The following is a 20,704-nucleotide window of genomic DNA, read 5'->3' as shown; positions in this document are numbered from 1 at the left end:
GATGTTTGATGATAGTAATTGCTGCTTCACCTTCACGAAGATTTCATCCTTTGGCACTTGCCACCCATTTCTGGTGTTTTTATAACAGTGTGTGCAGGGATGACATTAAATTGGCCACGTTTGGGATAAATTCCCCATAATAGTTTACGCGGCCTCGGAAAAATTTTAATTCTGTCGTATTTCGCAGAATCGGTGCGCCCCTTTTTATTGGTAGGCATTTTTTAATGACTTGGTACCCTCGGCAGGTCCCTTTGCTTTGGAACACACATTGTTCTTGTTTGATATCTGCATCAGAAAATTGTCTCAACGCCGCCTCCAGATTTTCTAGGTGCTCTTTTTCCATGGCTCTTGTAATTAATATATCATCCAAGTATACTGCCACCTTAGGTAGCCCCTGGAGAATGTTCTCCATCACGTGGTCAGAAATGGCACATGCCAACGAAACTCCGAAGGGCAGGTGTGTTTATTCGTATAAACCCTTATGGGTGTTAATTGTCATATAATTCCTGGATGACTCATCTTATTCTAGCTAGAGGTTGGCATGGCTCATATCTAGTTTGGTGAAGGTTTGACCCCTGCCAGTTTAGAATATAGATCTTCTATGTGCGGCATGGGGTTCCAATCTAAACATAAGTTAGTTTATAGTACCCACAAAGACGGATCGGCTTGCTAGGCTTGAGGACGGGTACTACTGGTGCAGCCCACGCTACGAACTGGTCACAGTATCCTGAGGCTCTTTAACCACTCGAGTTCAGTCTCTACTTTGGTAAGTAAAGTGCATGGGACTGGCCGTGCTCTGAAATATTTGGGTAGGGCGTCAGGGTCCATAAAAATTGTTGTACTTGCTCCCTTTTATTCCAAGGTCTTCTTGGAATACCTCAGGGTACTTGCCAATGACCGCGTACAATCTACCGGTTCCTAGTTTAGAAATTTGGAGCCAGTCCAGGCGGATCCTCTGGAGCCAGATTCTGCCTAATAGACTGGGTCCTGGTCCTCGTACAACTACGAGCGTGAGTCAGGCCGTCTGCTGCCCATAGATAACTGGGGTCATAATGGTCCCCATAATCTTCAAAGGTTCCCATGTATATTCATTCATTTTCATTCATATATGGCCAACCTGGCATTGGTGTCTTGTATAGCTATGGGCAAGATGCCCATCTGAAGACACCGGAAGGTCTGTTCCCGGACAATAGGGACGGCAGTTCCAATATCCACCTCCCCATTTTAAGGGAATGGTCATTGACCAAGAGTATTGTCTTTAGCGGGGAAATCTTTGGGGTGATGCAGTTTAGTTGTATTGTTCCATCCTTTATGGACTGATAGACTTGCAAGGCATGGGCCTAAGGTGGCTTTGGCATCAGGCTGGGCAGCACGCGTACTGCTGATTTTGGCAGCCTTGCCTGGGTCGTGTCCTTTGGCGGGAAGGCTTGCAGGAAGACTTCCTTGGTACTTCTAGGGTTATCTGGCTCTCTTTTTGAGATGCCAGAACGTCCTGGCTGAATGTTGAGTTGGTGGTGGGAGCCTTCAATTGGAACGCTGGCTTTTCTGCATGAGGGTTACCCCCCCCCCCCCCCCCCCCTCCGCCAGCCTGAGAATACTAGTCCCATGGTGTTCTTGGCCCTTTCTCGGCATTCTCCAAGGATAGTGCTAATTCTATAGTACTTTTAAGGTCTCTGATGGGTTCTGGCAACAATTTCTTTTTATCGTGACATTATTGATCCCACACACTAGCCGGTTGCGTAGCATCTCGGTCAGGGATATGTCAAACTCGCAGTATTCGGCCAGCTTCCTTAATCTAGTCAAGGATGATGTCACAGGTTCCCCAGGGGTTTTCCCAGCCATGTTGAATTGGTAACGCTGACGGATTACAGACGGCTTAGGACATAATAGTTCTTTACTAGATCCACAAGCTTGTTGAATGTTTTAGTGTCAAGGGCTGCAGGATAGGATCAACTCTTAATAATGCTGAACATCAGGGCCCTGCATCCTGTCAAAAGGATGACTTTATGTCTGTCAGAGCACATGTGTTCGGCATACAGGGCCAGTCCTCCACATCCGCATCGTAAGGCTTGGGTTTCCCAAACAAGAGCATTTATTTTTGCTTTATTTCTTATCGGAGTTGTGGTCGGCAAGTTTCGATAAGGCTGCTCAGAATCTCGTGCTTGATCCTCGTTGCTGATGTAATAATTCCAGGAGTCGCAAAGTGAAAGGCCTAACTGGTTTATTTTAAACTGAAAATAAAGCCGCCTCCACGGCACACACAACAAATGTCCCAGCCCAGGATTATCGGAACTGCCGGTCGGGGTGTGGGAGCTACATTTAAAGGTCCCATTAACGGGTCCCAGCTGGGCGAGCCTCTGCCCGCTCACCCTGTGAACTTGAATTTTACTAAGCCCACTGGGAGATCAATCAGTGATCCCCTCCATGGTCTACGTGAGGTTCCTCACACTCACCTTGAATATATTCAATGACCCAGCTCCACTGCTCTCTGATGAAGAGAATTCCAAAGCCAAATCATCCTTTGGTCAGTGTCAACTTTTTATCTGATTATGCTTCTGATTTTTGTTTGGTTATGCTTCTGTGAAGTGCCCTGGGATGTTTTAGGGGCTATATAAATGCAAGCTGTACTTACTCTCTCCCGCACCCTACTCATTCCCCTTTGTCTCCATCTTCACTCCCTTAATTCAAGGACTCAGATTTGAATGTTTATTCGGTTCAACCATTAGTTGCCCATTTTGGCTGGACCATCTCAGGCGCTATCAGGTCCTACTCTCCTCTGCCAAACTCTTCACTATTCCAGGCTCATCTTGGAATTCACCACAATTCAGCTTCTTCCACCCATCTTTATTCTCGTCTCCAAAAATAAACCAGGGAACTGATGGCCTTCTTTGTCACTAATATTGAGGTCATCGTTCAGCTGCCTCTGTGCGTTTTCTCCTAGCCCACTAAGTCAAACTGAGCCCAAGGTTGCCCCTGTCCCATCCCCGAATTCACAGTGTTCTCTTGTGAAGTGTCTTGGCATGCTTTCCTAGATTAAAGATGTTACGTAACTCAAGTTGTCATTGCATCAGTTGTATCACTTTTCCAGGTGAAGAAGGCATTTTCAGGCTGATTAACAGTCCGACATGCCACAACGTGAATGCTCCTTCCATAGTGACTATCTTTATACTGGCTGTTGTGGATGACGGGGGTGAGGGGGCGGGAGTTACTCCTACAAGAAGGATGGGTTTTGTGGATTCATTCAAAACATAGAACGAGAGCATGGGAGGGACAAGCTGCATGCGCTGAATGGAAGTGTTCCATTGGCTCTGTAATGTTAAGAGTGGGATAAAAAATAAATAAAGTATACAAAACCAGTATTCTTATTTTGGATGTTGCCCCAGAATTCGCAACCAGAGCCCCAGTGGCTTTGAGGACTTAATTGTAAACATTATTTTGAATCCCAGAATGTATTAATATTGAAAGCTCTTTGACACAAAGTTTAAACATATTTGTTACTTAACATTAGAATTCCAGCCTGTAGCTCCCTCCCAGAAGGAAAATAAACAGTAAAACAGGGAAATAAGAATACTGGCCTAATCTGGTCTTGTATACTTTTTTTAAAATCCCATTCTTAAAGTTACAAAACCAATGCGTAGAGTAGACAGGGCGAGCCCGTAAACCATCTCATTGCTTGCTCCAAAAATCAGTTCAAATGAAAACCAATTCATGGGCCGGTATTCTCCCCTACACGGCGGAGTGGGGGGTCCCGACGTAGCGGAGTGGCGCCAACCATTCTTTAGGGGCTAGGCCCGTGCCGGACTGGTTTCTGTCACGCCAACTGCCGCCAAAACCGGCGGCAACAGCCTTTGGCGCCCGCCGCCGGGGCTGGCCGAAAGCCTTCACCGGTCCGCGCATGCGCCGGTGCTTCAGCACCCGCTGATGTCACTACCGGCGCATGCGGGGTAGGGGGGTCACTTCCGCCTCCGCCATGGCGGAGGCCGTGGCAGCGGCGGAAGAAAAAGAGTTTCCCCACGGCACAGGCCCGCCCAACCAATCGGTGGGCCCCGATCGCAGGCCAGGCCACTGTGGGGGCACCCCCCGGGGTCCGATCGCCCCGCGCCCGCCCCCAGGACCCCCGGGCCCGCTCGTGCCGCCTGCTCCCGCCGGCACCAGAGGTGCTCCAATTCCCGCCAGCGGGAGAGGCCTGTCAGCGGCGGGACTTTGGCCCATTACGGGCTGGAGAATCGCCGCGGGGGGGCACACTGATCGGCGTGGTGTGATTCCCGCTCCCGCCAATTCCCGGGTGGCGGAGAATTCCGGCCACGGCGGGGGCGGGATTTATGCCGGCCCCGGGCGATTACCCGACCCCGTGGGGGGTCGGCGAATTCCACCCACGGTCTCCACAAGAGAGACAGACACGATCCAAACTGACAAGAAAAGGCATCGCACCTCACCATGGGCTTGATCTGACGCTTATACTTTAAAATGGAACACCAGTAAAATGGAGACACAAGGATACTGGTCTGAACTGGTCTTGTATACTTGAAAATGTAACAGCAACTAAACAGGAAAATAAAAATACTAGTCCAAATTGATTTTTCCTTCTGGGAGGGTATATGCTATTGCATAAATAAACCACCTGATGTCCTCAATTAGATTTTAATCAAAGGGTTTATGTGCTTCTATACAGAGTGACAAATACCCAGGAGTGAGATATAGACTGGTATCCAATCAAGGAGCTAGGAAGGCATCCCTGGGACGGTCTATAGTGGAGCTCAAAGGCGAGAAGGTTACCATGGAATCAGAGAATCACTCTAGATCTGAACTGATTTCTTCAATCTGTTTAACCAGCTTTGTGACTCAGGCTGTCCAAATCAGTACAGTAAATACATCTTTGATTACAGTCAGTGGCTCAGTGCATTTAGCTCGGTGGGCTAGACAGCTGGTTTGTGATGCAGAGAGAAGCCAGCAGCACGGGATCAATTCCCGTACTGGCTGAGGTTATTCAGGAAGGCCCGCCTTCTCAACCTTGTCCCTCACCTGATGATCCTCAGCTTTAATCACCATCAGTCAGCTCTCCCCTCAAAGGGTCATCTGGGACAATGGCGACTTTACCTTACCTCAACAGAATTAGCAGTTGGAATTATTGTCCAGCCCACAGAGATCCCATTAACCTTGGGGCTTTCCAATGTTTGCAACATTACCAAGAGTAAGGAATTAACAAGTGCACTACCTGTACCAACAGGTACCTATATCCCATTGTTCCAAGAGCTGTGGCCTCGGGCAGAAGAAAATTGCCATCAGCCTTTTTTCCTGCTGTTTTGAATGTGAAGATTGTCCAGGAGGAACCTTCCAGAACTTGACTGGTGAGCCTGATTACTTATCTACTGTACTGCAATGAACTAGGTCAAAGCAAAGGAATCCGAACAGATGATTATCTGTAATGTCTTAATAACAGCAAGGAGTTTTGGAATATAAAGACTGGATACAAAATCAGCTCAGAAGGGTAGCATGGTGGTTAGCATAAATGCTTCACAGCTCCAGGGTCCCAGGTTCGATTCCCGGCTGGGTCACTGTCTGTGTGGAGTCTGCACGTCCTCCCCGTGTGTGCGTGGGTTTCCTCCGGGTGCTCCAGTTTCCTCCCACAGTCCAAAGATGTGCGGGTTAGGTAGATTGGCCATGCTAAATTGCCCGTAGTGTCCTAATAGTAAGGTTAAGGGGGGGAGTTGTTGGGTTACGGGTATAGGGTGGATACGTGGGTTTGAGTAGGGTGATCATTGCTCGGCACAACAACGAGGGCCGAAGGGCCTGTTCTGTGCTGTACTGTTCTAATCTAAAAAAAAAAACAAGAGTCATTGTTGATGGGTGTTTTTTGCAACTGGAAGACTGTTCCCAGTGGGGATCTGCAAGGTTCACTACGAGGTCACCTGCTTTTTTGTGGTTTATATTAATGATTTGGATGAAAATGTAGGGAGAATTATCAAATGGTTTGCAAACGACACAAAAATGGGCAGTGTGGTTGATAGTGAGGAGGATAGTTGGAGACTGCAGGGAGATATCAATGGACTGATCCATTGGGCAGGAAAGCAGGAAATAGAATTCAACCAGGAGAATTGTGGGGTGCTTCATTTGGGGAGGTCAAACAAGGCAAGGGGATACATGATAAATGGGAGGATACTGAGAGATCTCGAGGAAGTAATGGACCTTGGAGTGAATGTCCACAGATCTTTGAAGATAGCAGAACAGGTTGATGAGGTGGTTACAAAGGCAAATGGAATCCTTTAATTAATTAGACGAGGTATAGAATATGAAAGTAGGGAGGTTATTCTAGAAATGTAGAAACATTAGTTAGTTCACAACTTAAGTACTGTACCTTGTTCTGGTCACCTCATTGCAGAAAGGATGTAATTAGAGATGGTACAGAGGAGATATAGGAGGATGTTGCCAGGAGTGGAAAATTATAGCTATGAGGGAAGATTGGATAGGCTGGGGTTGTTCTCCTTGGAAAAGGAGGCTGAAGGGAGATTTGATTGAAATGTACAAAATTATGAGGGGCCTGGATAGAGTGATGGGAAGGGCCTATTTACTTTAGCTGAGAGGTTGGTAGAGGGGGTAGATTTAAAGTGATTGGAAGAAGGATTAGAAGGGAGATGAGGAAAACAAATTTCACCCAGAGGGTTGTAAGGGTCTGGAATTCACTGCCCTAAAAGGTTAGCAGAAGCAGAAACCTCAAATCATTTAAAAGGTGTCTGCACCTGTATGGCTATGGACCAAATGTTGGAAAATGGGGTCAGGCTGGATGGCTCATTTTTCGGCTGCCGCAGACCATGACGAGCTAAGTAGCCACTTTCTGTAGAGTAAACTTTCCATGATTCTAAGTCCAAACATAAATGGATCACATATTGATATGTAGAGTAACAGATACACATGAGTGAGTTACAGCCAGGATGTAATTTTCCAACCCAGGATGGCTTGAAGGGAAACTTGCAGATAGTGTACCCATATGCCTGTTACCCTCGATCTTCTACGTGGTAAAGATCACAGGTTTTCAAGGTGTTGTCATAGAAGCCTTGGTGATTTGTTGCAGTCCACGATGTAGATGTTACACATTGCAGCTACTTTGTGGATGGGGTGCCAATCAAACGAGCTACTCTGTCCTGGATGGCATTGCAGTCATCCAGGTAAGTGTGGAGTATTCAATCACATTCCTGACCAGTGCCTAGTAGATGGTGAAAAGACTATCTGGAGTTACTTGTCACAAAACACCCAGTCTCTGACTTGCTCTTATAGCCACAGTATTTATGTTGCTGGTCCAGTTAAAATTCTGGTCAATGGTAACTCCCAAAATGTTAATGGTGGGGGTTTTATTAAGGACAATGCGGTGCAATCTTCAGAAAAGATACCTTGTGTTAGAGGGCAGGCAATAGATGAAACTGTTGAGGATGATTGGGCCCAGGACACTGTCCTGAGGAACTCCTGTAGCAATGTCCTGAGGTTGAGATGCTTGGCCTCCAAGAACCAAACTATCTTCATTTGCACTCGGTATAGTTCCTGTCCGTGAAGAATTATTTTGTGATTTGTATTCACTTCAGTTTTACAGGGGATAATCTAATGTAGAGTTTGGGTAGGATGATCAATGCGTATAAAGTCCAAAGACGTGCAGGTTAGGTGGATTGGCCATGCTAAATTGCCACTAGGTGTCCAAGTAACAGAACATTTGGAGATGGGGCGAGGGAGTGGACGTAGGTTGGGAACTCTTTCGGAAAGTTGGTGCAGATGTGATGGGCCAAATGGCTTCCTTCTGCACTGTAGGGATTCTATGATTCCATGATATGATGAAAATAATTTCTTGATTATCCATTGGGTTTGTTTTGTAAGTGACTATTTGCTTTTTCTCTTACAGGTGGCTTTTCATGCAGTGATTGTCAATCTGATGAGTGGTCACCACCAAAAAGCCCTGTCTGCTTTAAGAAAATCCAGCAGTACCTGTCCTGGGACTCACCTGTTGGTGTGGCTATGCTCCTGTTCATGGTGCTCGAGCTCACTCTGATATTAGCTGTCATGGGGATCTTTCTACTGAATTCTAGTGCTCCAATTGTGGAAGGTACTGGAGGGAAGATGAACATGGTCACCCTAACCTCACTGGCTCTCTTATGCTGCAGCACCTTGCTGTACCTCGGTGAGCCAACTGAACTCACCTGTAAATCAAGTCAGCCAGTCACTGCCTTCAGCCTCACCGTCTGTATCTCAACTCTCCTAGTCAACTCAATTCAGATTTTGCTCAGCACTGAGTTCACTGGCGTAACCAAGTCCTTGTTGCACAGGTATAAACACAGTGGTTGGTACATTACCATCTGCACCAGCCTGGGGGGGCAAGGGGCCATTTGCTATATTTGGCTGAACACAGATGGTGATTTTCTGATGAAGACACCAGGCAGTTCTGAAGATGCTCTTGTCCTCTTCTGTAAGAGTGATTCAGAGGTAATATTCTGGCTAATGCTGGGGTACAGTGGTCTACAGGCACTGGCCTGTTTCATGTGTACCTTTCTGGTCCAGACCCCAGCTGGGACCTACAACCTGGCCCGAGAGATCAGTGTCTCCATGCTCCTCTATAGCACTACCTGGATTTGCTTCATCCCAATTTATCCTGCGGTAAACAAGAAGCATGCACCTGCCATTCAGATTACTGCCTCACTCCTCAGTTCCTTTGCAATTCTCAGTGCGTATTTCATCCCCAAATGTTCTGTTATTTGGTTTAAACCACAGCAAAGCACTCCTGAATATTTTCAAATTTATGGTCAGCAAACCTCAAGAAGGAATGTCAATGATACAAAATCATTGAGTTAGCTTCAAAGATATGTCACGGGCAGAGATGGGTGAAGGATAGGGAGCTGGATAGAGGGGAGTGACAAAGATAAGTGAGAAACTCTGATTGGGGAAGGAACATGGATAGAGAGAGGGACAGTTTCACATCTCATTTTCTGGCTTTCACTCTCTACAAATACTAGATTCTACTTGTTATTCCTGAGCGAGATATCCTGCTTCCCATTTCTCTGATCGACTGCGAGGAAGCATGTGGCCATAACACTGACGTGTAGCCCATCCTCAAGGGTTTATCATCTCACCCATGTTAGATGGACTTGATTTTTATTCTCCACTGACCCTTGATCCAGTCAGGACAGTAGGAGCAATCTTGAGCACCCACCTCAAACAATCTGCCACAGTCATCAAACTCTATCCTTTTGTGCCAGTTCACTGCTGATACAGTCCTGTGCAAGATGTGTTGAAAAGAATTGGTGGAGGTTTGTGTTAAAGTTGCAAGTTAAGAGTGCTGGTAAATGGAAGGCTTTTCCAATTATTCAAATTTTTTTCATTGATAAATTTAGAGTACCCAATTTTTTTTCCCCCCCCCAATTAAGGGGTAATTTAGTGTGGCTAATCCACCTAACCTGCACATCTTTGGTTTGTGGGGATGAAACCCATGCAGACACGGGGAGAATGTGCAAACTCCACGCAGACAGTGACCCAGAGCCGGGATTCGAACCCAGGTCCTCAGCGCTGTAGGCAGCTGTGCTAACCACTGTGCCATGTGCCGCCCCCTGCTTTTCCAATTTTAACACCTTGTTGTTGGCATCAGGTTCCACTGCTCATAAAATCCAATATTGTTCGGCATGCAGTCTACATTCTTCACCTTACGTTGCCAAAAATAATGTCCCTGAGATCTATCCTTCAGATTTCCAGTCTCTGCTGTCATCAATGTATCCCTGCATTGTGGTTTTCAGCATGAAAACTCAAAGTGTCTCTCACGGTCGCTGTCAATATTTATCACTCCCTCCACCTGTCACCATCTAACCATGTTTCTTACTCCAGAAATAACTGGCTTTCTATTTAATAAGCTACCTTTAATCCCATTTGATAACAGTTCTTTGCAAAGTGGATATTTAATCTGCAGAATAAATGCCATGTTGAGTTATATCTAAGTAGCCACTGCACTCCAAAAAAACAACTCATAGTCTGAACAGAGACGAAAATCACTCAAAGTAGCAATACAATTTGAGAAGGCCATAAAAATAAGGCCATAAAAGACCTTTCACGAGGGGTAGAATTGAAAAGCAGAGAAGTTATGTTAAACTTGTATAGAACCTTGGGAGGACTGTGAATAGTTCTGGGGCGGGATTCTCCGACCCCCCCAGGTCATTGACAGAGAGATTCGGCGGGGAAGGGAATCACGCCGGTCGGCGGGCCCCCCCCGCGGCGATTCTCCGGCCCGCGATGGGCCGAATTCCAACCACTGACAGGCCTCTCCCGCCGGCGTGGATTAAACCATCTACCTGACTGGCGGAATTGGTGGCGCGGGCGGGCTCCGGGATCCTGGGGGGGGGGGGGGGCGCGGGATGATCTGACCCTGGGGGGTGCCCCCACGGTGGCCTGGCCCACGATCGGGGCCCACCGATCGGCTGGGTGGGCCTGTGCCGTGGGGGCACTCTTTTTCTTCCACCTTCGCCATCGTCTTCACCATGGCGGAGGCGGAAGAGACCCCCTCCCCTGCGCATGCGCCGGTATGACGTCAGCAGCCGCTGACGCTCCGGTGCATTCGTGGACTTACGCCGGCCGGCGAAGTCCTTTCGACCCCGGTTGGCGTGGCGCCAAAGGCCGTTCACGCCAGCCGGCGTGAGTGGGAACCACTTCGGCGCGGGCCTAGCCCCTCAATGTGAAGGCTTGGCCCCTAAAGGTGCAGAGAATTCCACACCTTTGGGGCGGCCCAACGCCAGAGTGGTTCACGCCACTCCGACAGGCCGGGACCCCCCCCGCCCTGCCGGGTAGGGAGAATCCCGACCCTGGTCTCCATATTATAAACATATTTGCACTGGAGAAGGTGCAAAAATACAAGAATGATACCAGGAACAAGAAATTATATATATCAGGACAGATTGAACATATTGCGTACTTTTCTCCAGAAGACGGGGCCCACAGGACAAATTGGCCCACAACAGGCGGGAAGGGCCTAGACGGGCAGTAGGGTGCCGGACATCAGAGTCCTCGTCCCCTACGAAGAACGGACCCTGGAGGTCGCAGGGGTGGCCGGGTATAGATCCGTCACCGATGTAGAGGCTGACGTGCATGCAGAGTTGAGGACCCACTAGGCTCCACCCAAAAGACCTGTCATACGTGAGTTGTTAATGCCCCAGCTCCTGGCATGGAGGTCTTGGATGCTGCTCCCCCCCCCCCCCCCCCCCCCTCCCAGGGTACACCACGTGCAGGCGATGGGTGTGAGCGAGCACTCAGCGGACAGGCAGGAGTCAGACATAGATTAGCAGAGATTGAGGAGCAGCAGTGCTGAGCTCTCAGTGGGTTATCCTCACCCCCTCTGCTCCACAATGACCTGTTGACAGCACCGACACAGTTTCAGCACCCTGGAGTGATGTGACAGTGACCCTGTGAGGGTGGAAGAGGGTCAGGGGAGGAAGAAGAGAGAGAGTGTGAGGGGTTTGGCTGAGGGGTGGGTTGTGGGCAGGGTAGAATGATGGACAAGGCCATGTCCTATGTGAAACGGGCAAGGATGAGGGCCTCCCTGGTCCTCTGGACTTACAGGGCCCTCGCCGCTGCCGCCTGTCCTCCATCCTCCAGATGGTCCTGTGGGTCCTTCCCGGGCTCTTCCTCCAGCCCCTCCTGATCTGGCGCCTCCTTTTCCTTCTCCACGGATGTGGCCACATGTTCCCACACTTCAGCATGTCGCCCGCTGCTGTCTCAGGTTGTGGAAGGCACTGCAGACCACTACAAAGCGGGTGACCCGCCGGGAGGGGTATACTGCGGTTCACCACCAGACAAGTTAAGGCATTGGAACCACATTTTCAGGAATCCAATGCACTGCTCAACGGCAGCCTGGGTGGCTGCATAGGCCCCGTTGTATTAGGTTTCTGTATCGGTTACCAGCCTCCGTACTGATGTCATTAGCCAGGTCCTCAGCTGGTATCCCTGATCTCGCAAGATTCGACTGGCCATTCTGGGGTGCTCCTCAAAGAGGCCTGGGATGTCCGACTGCCCTAGGATATAGCTGTCGTGCACACTCCCTGGGAAACGTGCACACACGTGCATAATCTTCATGTGGTGGTCGAACATAAGCTGGATATTCAGAAAGTGGAATTCCTTCCTGTTGACAAAGGCACCCCCTGACTACCCTGTGTTCGCAAGGCGACATGCGTGCCATCTATTACCTCCTGGGGCATCTGGGCGATGGCACGAAATCCTGCTGCCCGGCCATCTCATTGGTTCTGGTCCATGTCAAAGTTTATATAGTTCGCTGTCTGGGCAAACAGGGCACCCATGATCTCACGGATGTGCCTGTGCGCTGTTGCTTCTGAGATGCCACACATGTCCCCACTCGAGCACTGGAATTATCCTGAGGCACTTAAGTTCAGGGCTGCGGTGACCTTGACGGCCCCCGGGAGCAGGTATCCTCCTTCTCCGTGTGATGCCAAGTCTGTGAGGTTATGGCCGCACCGTCTCCTTGTTGAGGTAGCGCCACCTGCAGCACACGCTGTCCATCATCTGTTTGAAAGACCAGCGATACCTTTACACCTTGGCAGTCGCCTGCCTCCCCCTTCTGGGTTCCTTCCTCACCTGACGAGCCACCTGGTCCTCAGGATGTGAGGCAGGGCCCTGCACATGGGCCGCTGCCTCGTGCCTCTATTGGCACTGCTTCCACCTTCTCCGCCTTCTGGCCACCTGTCCTGCCAGCAACAATGCGGGGGCAGCCTCCACAGGGTCCAAGATATAATCCATCTGTGTAACATCTGTAAGCAATTGGAGAGGGTGTGAGACTGCCAACCAGCGGTGTCTTCCACCCAAGACCCTCAATTTCCCCCATTGCTCCCTCGTCCTCCCACATCCCCTGCCACCCGACATGCCCCCAGCAGCAGCGGGGACCCCTGGTTACTGGACCCCACACCCTGTACCCCAGACAGCCACACATGTTACCTGTACAGGGCGCTGGTCCCCTCACTGTTGCACACACCCAGCCTCTGGTCGTGGAAATGTCCCCGGCTGGGGCCCAACCCCTGGTTGTTTGGATGTTGCCCGCTGTGGGATGCTGTGCAATAATACCCACTTTCTACATGGCACGCCTACACATGGGAATCCACTTGGGAGATGTGAAGTGCTCACTTAACTACGACTGCCAATTCCTTATTAGCAATAGTCTTCAGCCGCACGGCCAGAGACTGAGATGGTCAGTGGTAGTTATGGATGTTCGCTGGGCCAGACAGGGAGTGGAGTTGCCCCCGTAATGATCCAGGGGGGCACTGAGATATCCCCCTCCACCCAGCCCATGGACCATCCCCCACCACCACCGATGGCGGCCCACCCCGAGCGAGGCTGGCTCTCCGGGGGCTCCCCCACCCCCTGAGCACTGGGGCAGCAATCCCATTGCCCCTGGGCTTATTACCTGGGAGCGAAGATGGCTGCTCACCTCCTCCAGCCCTTCTGCCAGCTTCACGTTTTTAAAAAGGTGTACTGATGACCCACATGACCACTTTCTGGGGAGGCGATTAGATCACGGGAGGCCATTAGGTAGGGGGGTTCGCTCCTATTAATTACATGGAGATTGGCCGTAAGTGGTGATTATTGGTTTCTCGCCTCGCTACAGAGGGATCCTGATTTTGCCAACGGGAGTGGCCAGTAGGATCACAAACCAATTGGCGCCCGATTCTCGATTTTGGCTGCTCCCGCAATCTAACGGCCGCGTTGCGCTCTTGCTCAAGCACAATGCTGTCATTAAATCACACCAGACATGTCTGAGGGGGTAACCTGATGTTTCCACCTGTGGGAGAGACCTAAACTAGAGGCCATGAATACAAGATTGTTATTAATAAATCCAATCAGGAATTCAGGAAAAACGTCTTAACTCAGAGAATGATTAGAATGTGGAACTCACTCCCACAAGAGGTAGTTGAGGTGAATAGTGTCGCTGCATTTAAAAGGAGTTAGATAAACAGAAAGGAATAGAGGGATATGTAGGTAGGTGTAAAGAGGCTAATGGAAACAGCAGCATGAACCTGTTGGGGCTAAAGGTCTGCTTCTGTGTTGTAAATTCTGAATATCACTGTGTAATTTTCTTGGAAATGCAAAGGCAAAGTGAAAACTGGATGTTTCGCACTGCATGAGAGGAGGTAACTGAGAGAGCAGATGAAGCGGGTAAACCAGCCCCATCCACTCGTGGACGTTGCCCCAGAACATTAACTTGCTTCCTGTAGCCTATTATTGTACATGTTCCCTCCCACCCCTAATTATTACACAGTCACTAGTTGTTGATTCCAAACTGGGGGCTGGATTTTCTGGTTGCCCCAGCTGATTGGTTCTTGGTGGCGTGCCGTTCGCTGGCGGGAAATCCGTGGGTAGCCAGCGTAAAAAGAGAATCCAAACAGCCGGGAAATTCGGCCAGGGTGCTTTAGTTTCCCATGGGAATTATCCAGATGTTTCCCAATCAATTCCCACTCATGGAAAAGTTTTTTTAAGCAAACAGTAACTGTGTCAAATGTGAGGTTCAGTAACTGAAGCTGCTTTTACTCTTTGTCGTGTGACTTGTGTTCAGTAGTCTGTCCAGCCCATTGTGAAATCCTGCTGTGTGACTTTGCAACTGTAAACTGTTAAGTGGAAATAAAATGAGTTCCTTGAAGTGGGCACTAGCCAATTTATTCATTAATGAGCACCTAGTGTATGTTTTAGGCGGCCATCTCATCTGCCTGCAGGTTAATGTCGGAGGTGTCAGGAAAGGCTGGGTTCTGACAAGCCCTGTCCACTTTTAACATCTGTCTGGTTTCCACCAATGGGTAGGTTCAGATTGACTGCAGTGTACCTGTCAATCACAATAAGCAATGCCAAGGGAGTTCTAGTGGTGTTATATTTGGAAAAAGTACATCATATGTGCAGATGGCGCGACTGTTTTAAATATGCAACTTTTCGTCATAAAAGCCAATGGCTTATTGGTGACCGAGAGTCAAAACTAACAAGAATGAGCAAAGCACAGAGTTACACTCAGTGACCCAAGTCTCACAATTCCTCTAAAGGGTCAGAGTTCCAGCACAGCAGCTGGATAGTACCTCATGGTATCAAGTTTCTGTCCTTAAAAAACCCCCGGCACATCCTGGACTTATCAAGGGTATGCCACACACCTATCAATTAGCAAACTTTATTATGAATATAAATCTTTCCTCAAGGAAGACTGTCACACTTTGGAATGTCAAACTGTTAGACAGTGTTACGATTGGCTCAACATCATTCACCTGGAAATGGCAGAGACATTAAATGAAGACTTAGTGGGCGCGATTTAACAGCCGCGTCCCGTCTGACTTAGGATGTGATGTGGCCGGTAAATCTCGTGAGATGCCTCTTGTGAGGTTTACCCGGCTCGCTACACCTCAAGAGATCTAATAGGATCTCACAAGATGTCGCAATCCGGCTCCCATGCAGATAGGCACCAGAGCTAACCAGCCCCTGGGATCGAACGGCCTCACGTGAAGACCCTTGCCGGCCACCGATTAACACTGGTCTCCCACAAATGGGGACCAGGCGGAACTACACTTAGGGCCACGATCAGAAGCCCCCGGATGGGGGCATTCAATAATGTGCCACACAAGAGGTGGTTACACAAATTTAGGGCTCATGGAATTGGGGTATTATATTTGGATGGATGAGGATTGGTTAATAGACAGAAAACAGAGAGTAGGAATAAATACATCATGGAAGGCTATAACAAGTGGGATACGGCAAGAATTAGTGCTTGGGTCTCAAATATTTACAATCTACATCTCTACTTAGATAGAGGAATCAACTGTGAGGAGGACACAGCAGCAAACAAACAGCAGAAAGATTTAGACATAGAACATAGAACAGTACAAACCCACGTATCCACCCTATACCCGTAACCCAACAACACCCCCCCCCCCCCCCCCCCCCCCTCAACCTTACTTTTAAGGACACTACGGGCAATTTATCATGGCCAATCCACCTAATCCGCACATTTTTGGACTGGGAGGAAACCGGAGCGCCCGGAGGAAACCCACGCACTCACGGGGAGGACGTGCAGACTCCGCACAGACAGTGACCCAAGCCGGGAATCGAACCTGGGACCCTGGAGCTGTGAAGCGTTTATGCTAACCACAATGCTACCGCGCTGCCCCTAAATGTTACTTTAGTGGGAAAGAACCTTGCAGCTTAGATACAATGTGGAGAAATGTGAAGTTATCCATGTTGTTCGGAAATGGGAAATGGCATTCAGACAGATCTGGGTGTCATACAAGAATCACAGAAGGTTAACATGCAGGTACAGCAAGCAAATACAAAAGGATTGGAGCATAAGAGTAAAGTCTTACTGCGACAGTATAGAGTCTTGATGAGACCACACCAGGACATCACTGCAGGAGTTCCTCAGGGTAGTGTCCTAGGCACAACCATCTTCAGCTGCTTCATCAATGATCTCCCTTCCATCATAAGATCAGAAGTGGGGATGTTCACAGATGTCTGCACAATGTTCAACACCATTCACGACTCCTCGGATAATGAAGCAGTCCATCTCCAAATGCAGCAAGACCTGGACAATATCCAGGCTTGGACTGACAAGTGGCAAGTTACATTCACCACACAAGTTCCAGTCAATGACCATCTCCTACAAGAGAGGATCTAATCATTGCACCTTGACATTCAATGGCATTACCATTGCTGAATCACACACAATCAACATCCTAGGGTTACCATTGATCAGAAACTGAACTGGACTAGCCATGTTAATACTGTGGCTAACAGAGCAAGTCAAAGGCTCGGAATCCTACAGCAAGTAACTCACCTCCTGACCCCTCAAAGCCTGTCCACCATTTACAAGGCACAAATCAGGAGTGTGATGGAATACTCTCCACTTGCCCGGTTAAATGCAGCTCCAAAAACACTAAGAAGCTCAACACCATCCAGGACAAAGCAGCCGCTTGATTGCTTCCCCATCCACAAACATTCAAACCCTCCACCACCGATGAACAATGGCAGCCGTGTGTACCATCTACAAGATGCACTGCAGTAACTTGCCAAGGCTCCTTAGACAGAACCTTCCAAACCCACAACCACTGCCATCTAGAAGGACAAGAGCAGCAGATACCTGGGAACCCCACAACCTGGGGCTCCCCTCCAAGCCACTCACCATCCTGACTTGAAAATGTAACGCCGTTCCTTCACTGTCACTGGGTCAAAATCCTGGAACTCCATCCCTAACAGCATAATGGATGTATCTACAGCTCCCCACTAACTTCTGAAGAGCAACTAGCGATGGGCAATAAATGCTGGACTAGCCATATCACGTAAATGAATATTTCTGGCCTCCTTATCTAAGGAAGGATATAGTTGCCTTAGATGAAACACAAAAACACATTCTGGCATCTGTTTGGGTACACGGAGGGAGAATTCAGAATGTCCAAATTACCTAACAAACACGTCTTTCGGGACTTGTGGGAGGAAACTGGAGCACCCGGAGGAAACCCATGCAGACACAGGGAGAATGTGCAGACTCCGCACAGACAGTGACCCAAGACGGGAATTGAATCTGGGACCTTGGCGCTGTGAAGCAACAGTGCTAACCACTGTGCTACTGTGCCACCCCAAGATGCTGAGGAGACTGGAAATAGAGGTCACACTCTCAGAATAAGGAGTCAGCCAGTACTGAAATTATAAATGTCTTCACCCAAGTAGTTGTGAACCTCTGGAATTGTCTACTGCAGGGACTTGTGAATAATAATAATAATAATCTTTATTGTCACAAGTAGGCTTACATTAACACTGAAGTTACTGTGAAAATCCCCTAGTCACCACGTTCCGCCGTCTGTTCGGGTACACTGAGGGAGAAATCAGAATGTCCAATTTACCTAACAAGCACGTCTTTCTGGACTTGTGGGAGGAAACAGGAGCACCCGGAGGAAACCCACGCACAGGGAGAACGTGCAGACTCCACACAGACAGGGGGAGAATGTGCAAACGCCACACTTTTTAAAACTTTCAAGCAATCTATGAGTCATATGCTGCAACCCCAGCAGATGGCGATGTCACACCACATCCACTCCATTCTCATCGGCTTGAGAGTCGTTTATGGAGATCATAACAAAATTTTGCAGTTAGAAAGACCATGTCTTACCAAACAAACCCCCACAATAATCTCAACATGTTGTCTCCAAACTAGTGATTAATGTGAAATGAACCCTTGGATCCTTCTAAACTTGCATTAATCTGCTGCTTGCGTCGCATCGATTGCAGAATCCTAACAAACTAATCTAAACCATACCAGTGCTGATTTTATACAGTTCAATTATTCCCTCCCATTATACTATACATTATCAGGTCATATCCTCAAGTAACTGAAAACATGGAGCACTAACCCTTAGTATTGCTGTTTCAAACTCAATAATAACCACACATGATCACTTGGGTGAAAGACATGAATTTGAAGTAAGCAACACGAGCAGAGAATGGAACAGATGTTTGAATTTTAAAATATGAGAGAGTAAGGGCAGAATTTCTGCTGTGAAATGGGAGTGAGAAGAGTTTTGCTGGCACATAATTTCATGCCGCTGGTTAGCATGTCAGTTTGCTTTTACTATCCTGTCCATGAGCCATTTTCCCAGAGGCAGGATCGGGTGGGGAAGGGGGTTACAGAGCCCCAAGCAGCGAGTAGCCATTTCAGTAAGTTAAAGGCCAATCACCAGAGGCTGACTTGAATCTCCCTGGAGCAGCAGCAGAATGGGGCGCTACTTCTGCCTGAACATAGATAAGACCAGAAGACATAGGAGCAGAATTAGGTCATTCGGCCCATTGAGTCTGCTCCGCCAGTCAATCATGGCTGATATGTTTCTCATCCCCATTCTCCTGTCTTCTCCCCATAACTTCTGATTCCCTTATTAATCAAGAACCTATCTATCTCTGTCTTAAAGACACTCAGTGATTTGGCCTCCACATCTTCTGTGGCAATGAGTACCACAGATTCACCACCCTCTGGCTGAAGAAATTCCTCCTCATCACAGTTTTAAAGGATCGTCCCTTCAGTCTGAGGCTGTGCTCACGGGTTCTAGTCTCTCCTACCAGTGCAAACATCCTCTCCACGTCCATTCTATCCAGGCCTCTCAGTATCCTGTAAGTTTCAATAAGATCCCCCCTCATCCTTCTAAACTCCAATGAGTACAGACCCACAGCCCTCAACCGTTCCTCATACGACAAGCGCTTCATACCAGGGATCATTCTTGTGAACCTCCTCTGGACCTTTTCCAAGGCCAGCACATCCTTCCTTAGATACGGGGCCCAAAGCCACTCACAATACTCCAAATGGGGTCTGACCAGAGCCTTATACAACCTCAACAGTACATCCCTGCTCTTGTATTTTAGCCCTCTCAATATGAATGCTAACATTGCAATTGCATGACGGTGACTTTGTGATGAAGACAACATGCACTGCTGAAGATGCTGTTGTCCTCTTCTGTAAGAGTGATTCAGAGGTGATATTCAGGCTAATGTTGGGTACAGTGACCAACAGACAATGGCCTGTTTCATGTGTGCCTTTCTGACCCAGACTCCAGCTCAAACCTACGACATGGTGTCATGTGAGAATACCTTTAAGAAATGGGTGTTTAAGAAATGTACCTTTAATAAATGGATGTTTATCAGTGATGTCAGAGTGTGGGTGGAGCTGGGCTGTCTGTCAGCTTTTTACTTTTGTTTTAGGCTGTTTGCTGCAGGGTGTGTTTTAGTTTCATTTTCAGTGTTGGAGCTGAAGCCAGACAAAGCATGTGTATTGTTGATCTCTCTGCCATGATAAGACTATCTCTTGATCATTTAGTGAATTCAAAATTATAAATGTTCTCAGTAGTGAATGTAAACCTAATGTGCTTCTGTTAAAAGGTGTTTCTTTTTTCTTCTGGGTGTTGTTTGTGAAGTTATTAAGGATTACTTTGTGTTATATTCTTTGGGGGTTGTATTTGAATTGATGGTTGCTAAGATGTTCCCTGTATGTTTTAAAAAGGTTAACTTGAGTTCATAGAATAAACATTGTTTTGCTTTAAACAATACTTTTCCATTTCTGCTGTACCACACCTGTAGAGAGGGCCGTGTGCACCCCATACCACAATCTATTAAAAGTTGTGGGTCAGGTGAACTCCATGATACACTTTGGGGTTCTCTAAACTCTGGCCCATAACAATGGTCAGAGATATAAGTGTCTCCATGCTCTTCAATCTCACCACCTGGATTTGCTTCATCGCAAATTACCTGACATTAAGCAAGAAACATGCAGCCACCATTCAACCTTTCCATTCTTTCACAATCTATGGTGTCTATTTCACCCTCAGATGAAAAATGAAATGAAATGAAATGAAATGAAAATGAAATGAAATGAAAATCGCTTATTGTCACGAGTAGGCTTCAATGAAGTCACTGTGAAAAGCCCCTAGTCGCCACATTCCGGCGCCTGTCTGGGGAGGCTGGTACGGGATGTTCTGTTACAGCACAATATACTGAATATTTTCACATTTATGATCCGCAAACTTCAACAAGGATATGGAATTTGAACATTGTGATATGGAAGGGGCTCTACACAATAAGCTGCTGCAGGCTGTAGGTTTACAGGCCCTAAGTACTGTACAATGTATAGTGTAAATTGAGGAGGCTATCTGATTATATTGTTGAAGCCAATAAATTCCTT

At 47.9% G+C, this 20,704-nt stretch overlaps 2 protein-coding genes across 2 annotated transcripts in view; both read left to right on the top strand.

Moving 5' to 3' along the window:
* Positions 1–9,322, top strand: part of LOC119951054 (taste receptor type 1 member 3-like) — a 30,046-nt gene extending 20,724 nt beyond the window's left edge. The window contains exons 5-6 of the mRNA XM_038774090.1: positions 5,228–5,348; positions 7,886–9,322. Of these exons, the coding sequence (XP_038630018.1) occupies positions 5,228–5,348; positions 7,886–8,829 (1,065 nt within the window). The 3' untranslated portion in view covers positions 8,830–9,322. The remainder of the gene's footprint in view (positions 1–5,227; positions 5,349–7,885) is intronic.
* Positions 9,323–16,240: 6,918 nt separating this feature from the next.
* The window catches only part of LOC119951053 (taste receptor type 1 member 3-like), a 28,526-nt gene continuing 24,062 nt past the window's right edge, over positions 16,241–20,704 (top strand). The window contains exon 1 of the mRNA XM_038774088.1: positions 16,241–16,340. Coding sequence (XP_038630016.1) covers positions 16,241–16,340 — 100 coding nt within the window. The remainder of the gene's footprint in view (positions 16,341–20,704) is intronic.

This window comes from Scyliorhinus canicula, chromosome 16, assembly GCF_902713615.1.
Source record: "Scyliorhinus canicula chromosome 16, sScyCan1.1, whole genome shotgun sequence".
In the NCBI taxonomy this organism is placed as follows: domain Eukaryota; kingdom Metazoa; phylum Chordata; class Chondrichthyes; order Carcharhiniformes; family Scyliorhinidae; genus Scyliorhinus; species Scyliorhinus canicula.
Note: the sequence above shows the minus strand (reverse complement) of the source record. Positions and strands in the feature narration are given on the sequence as shown.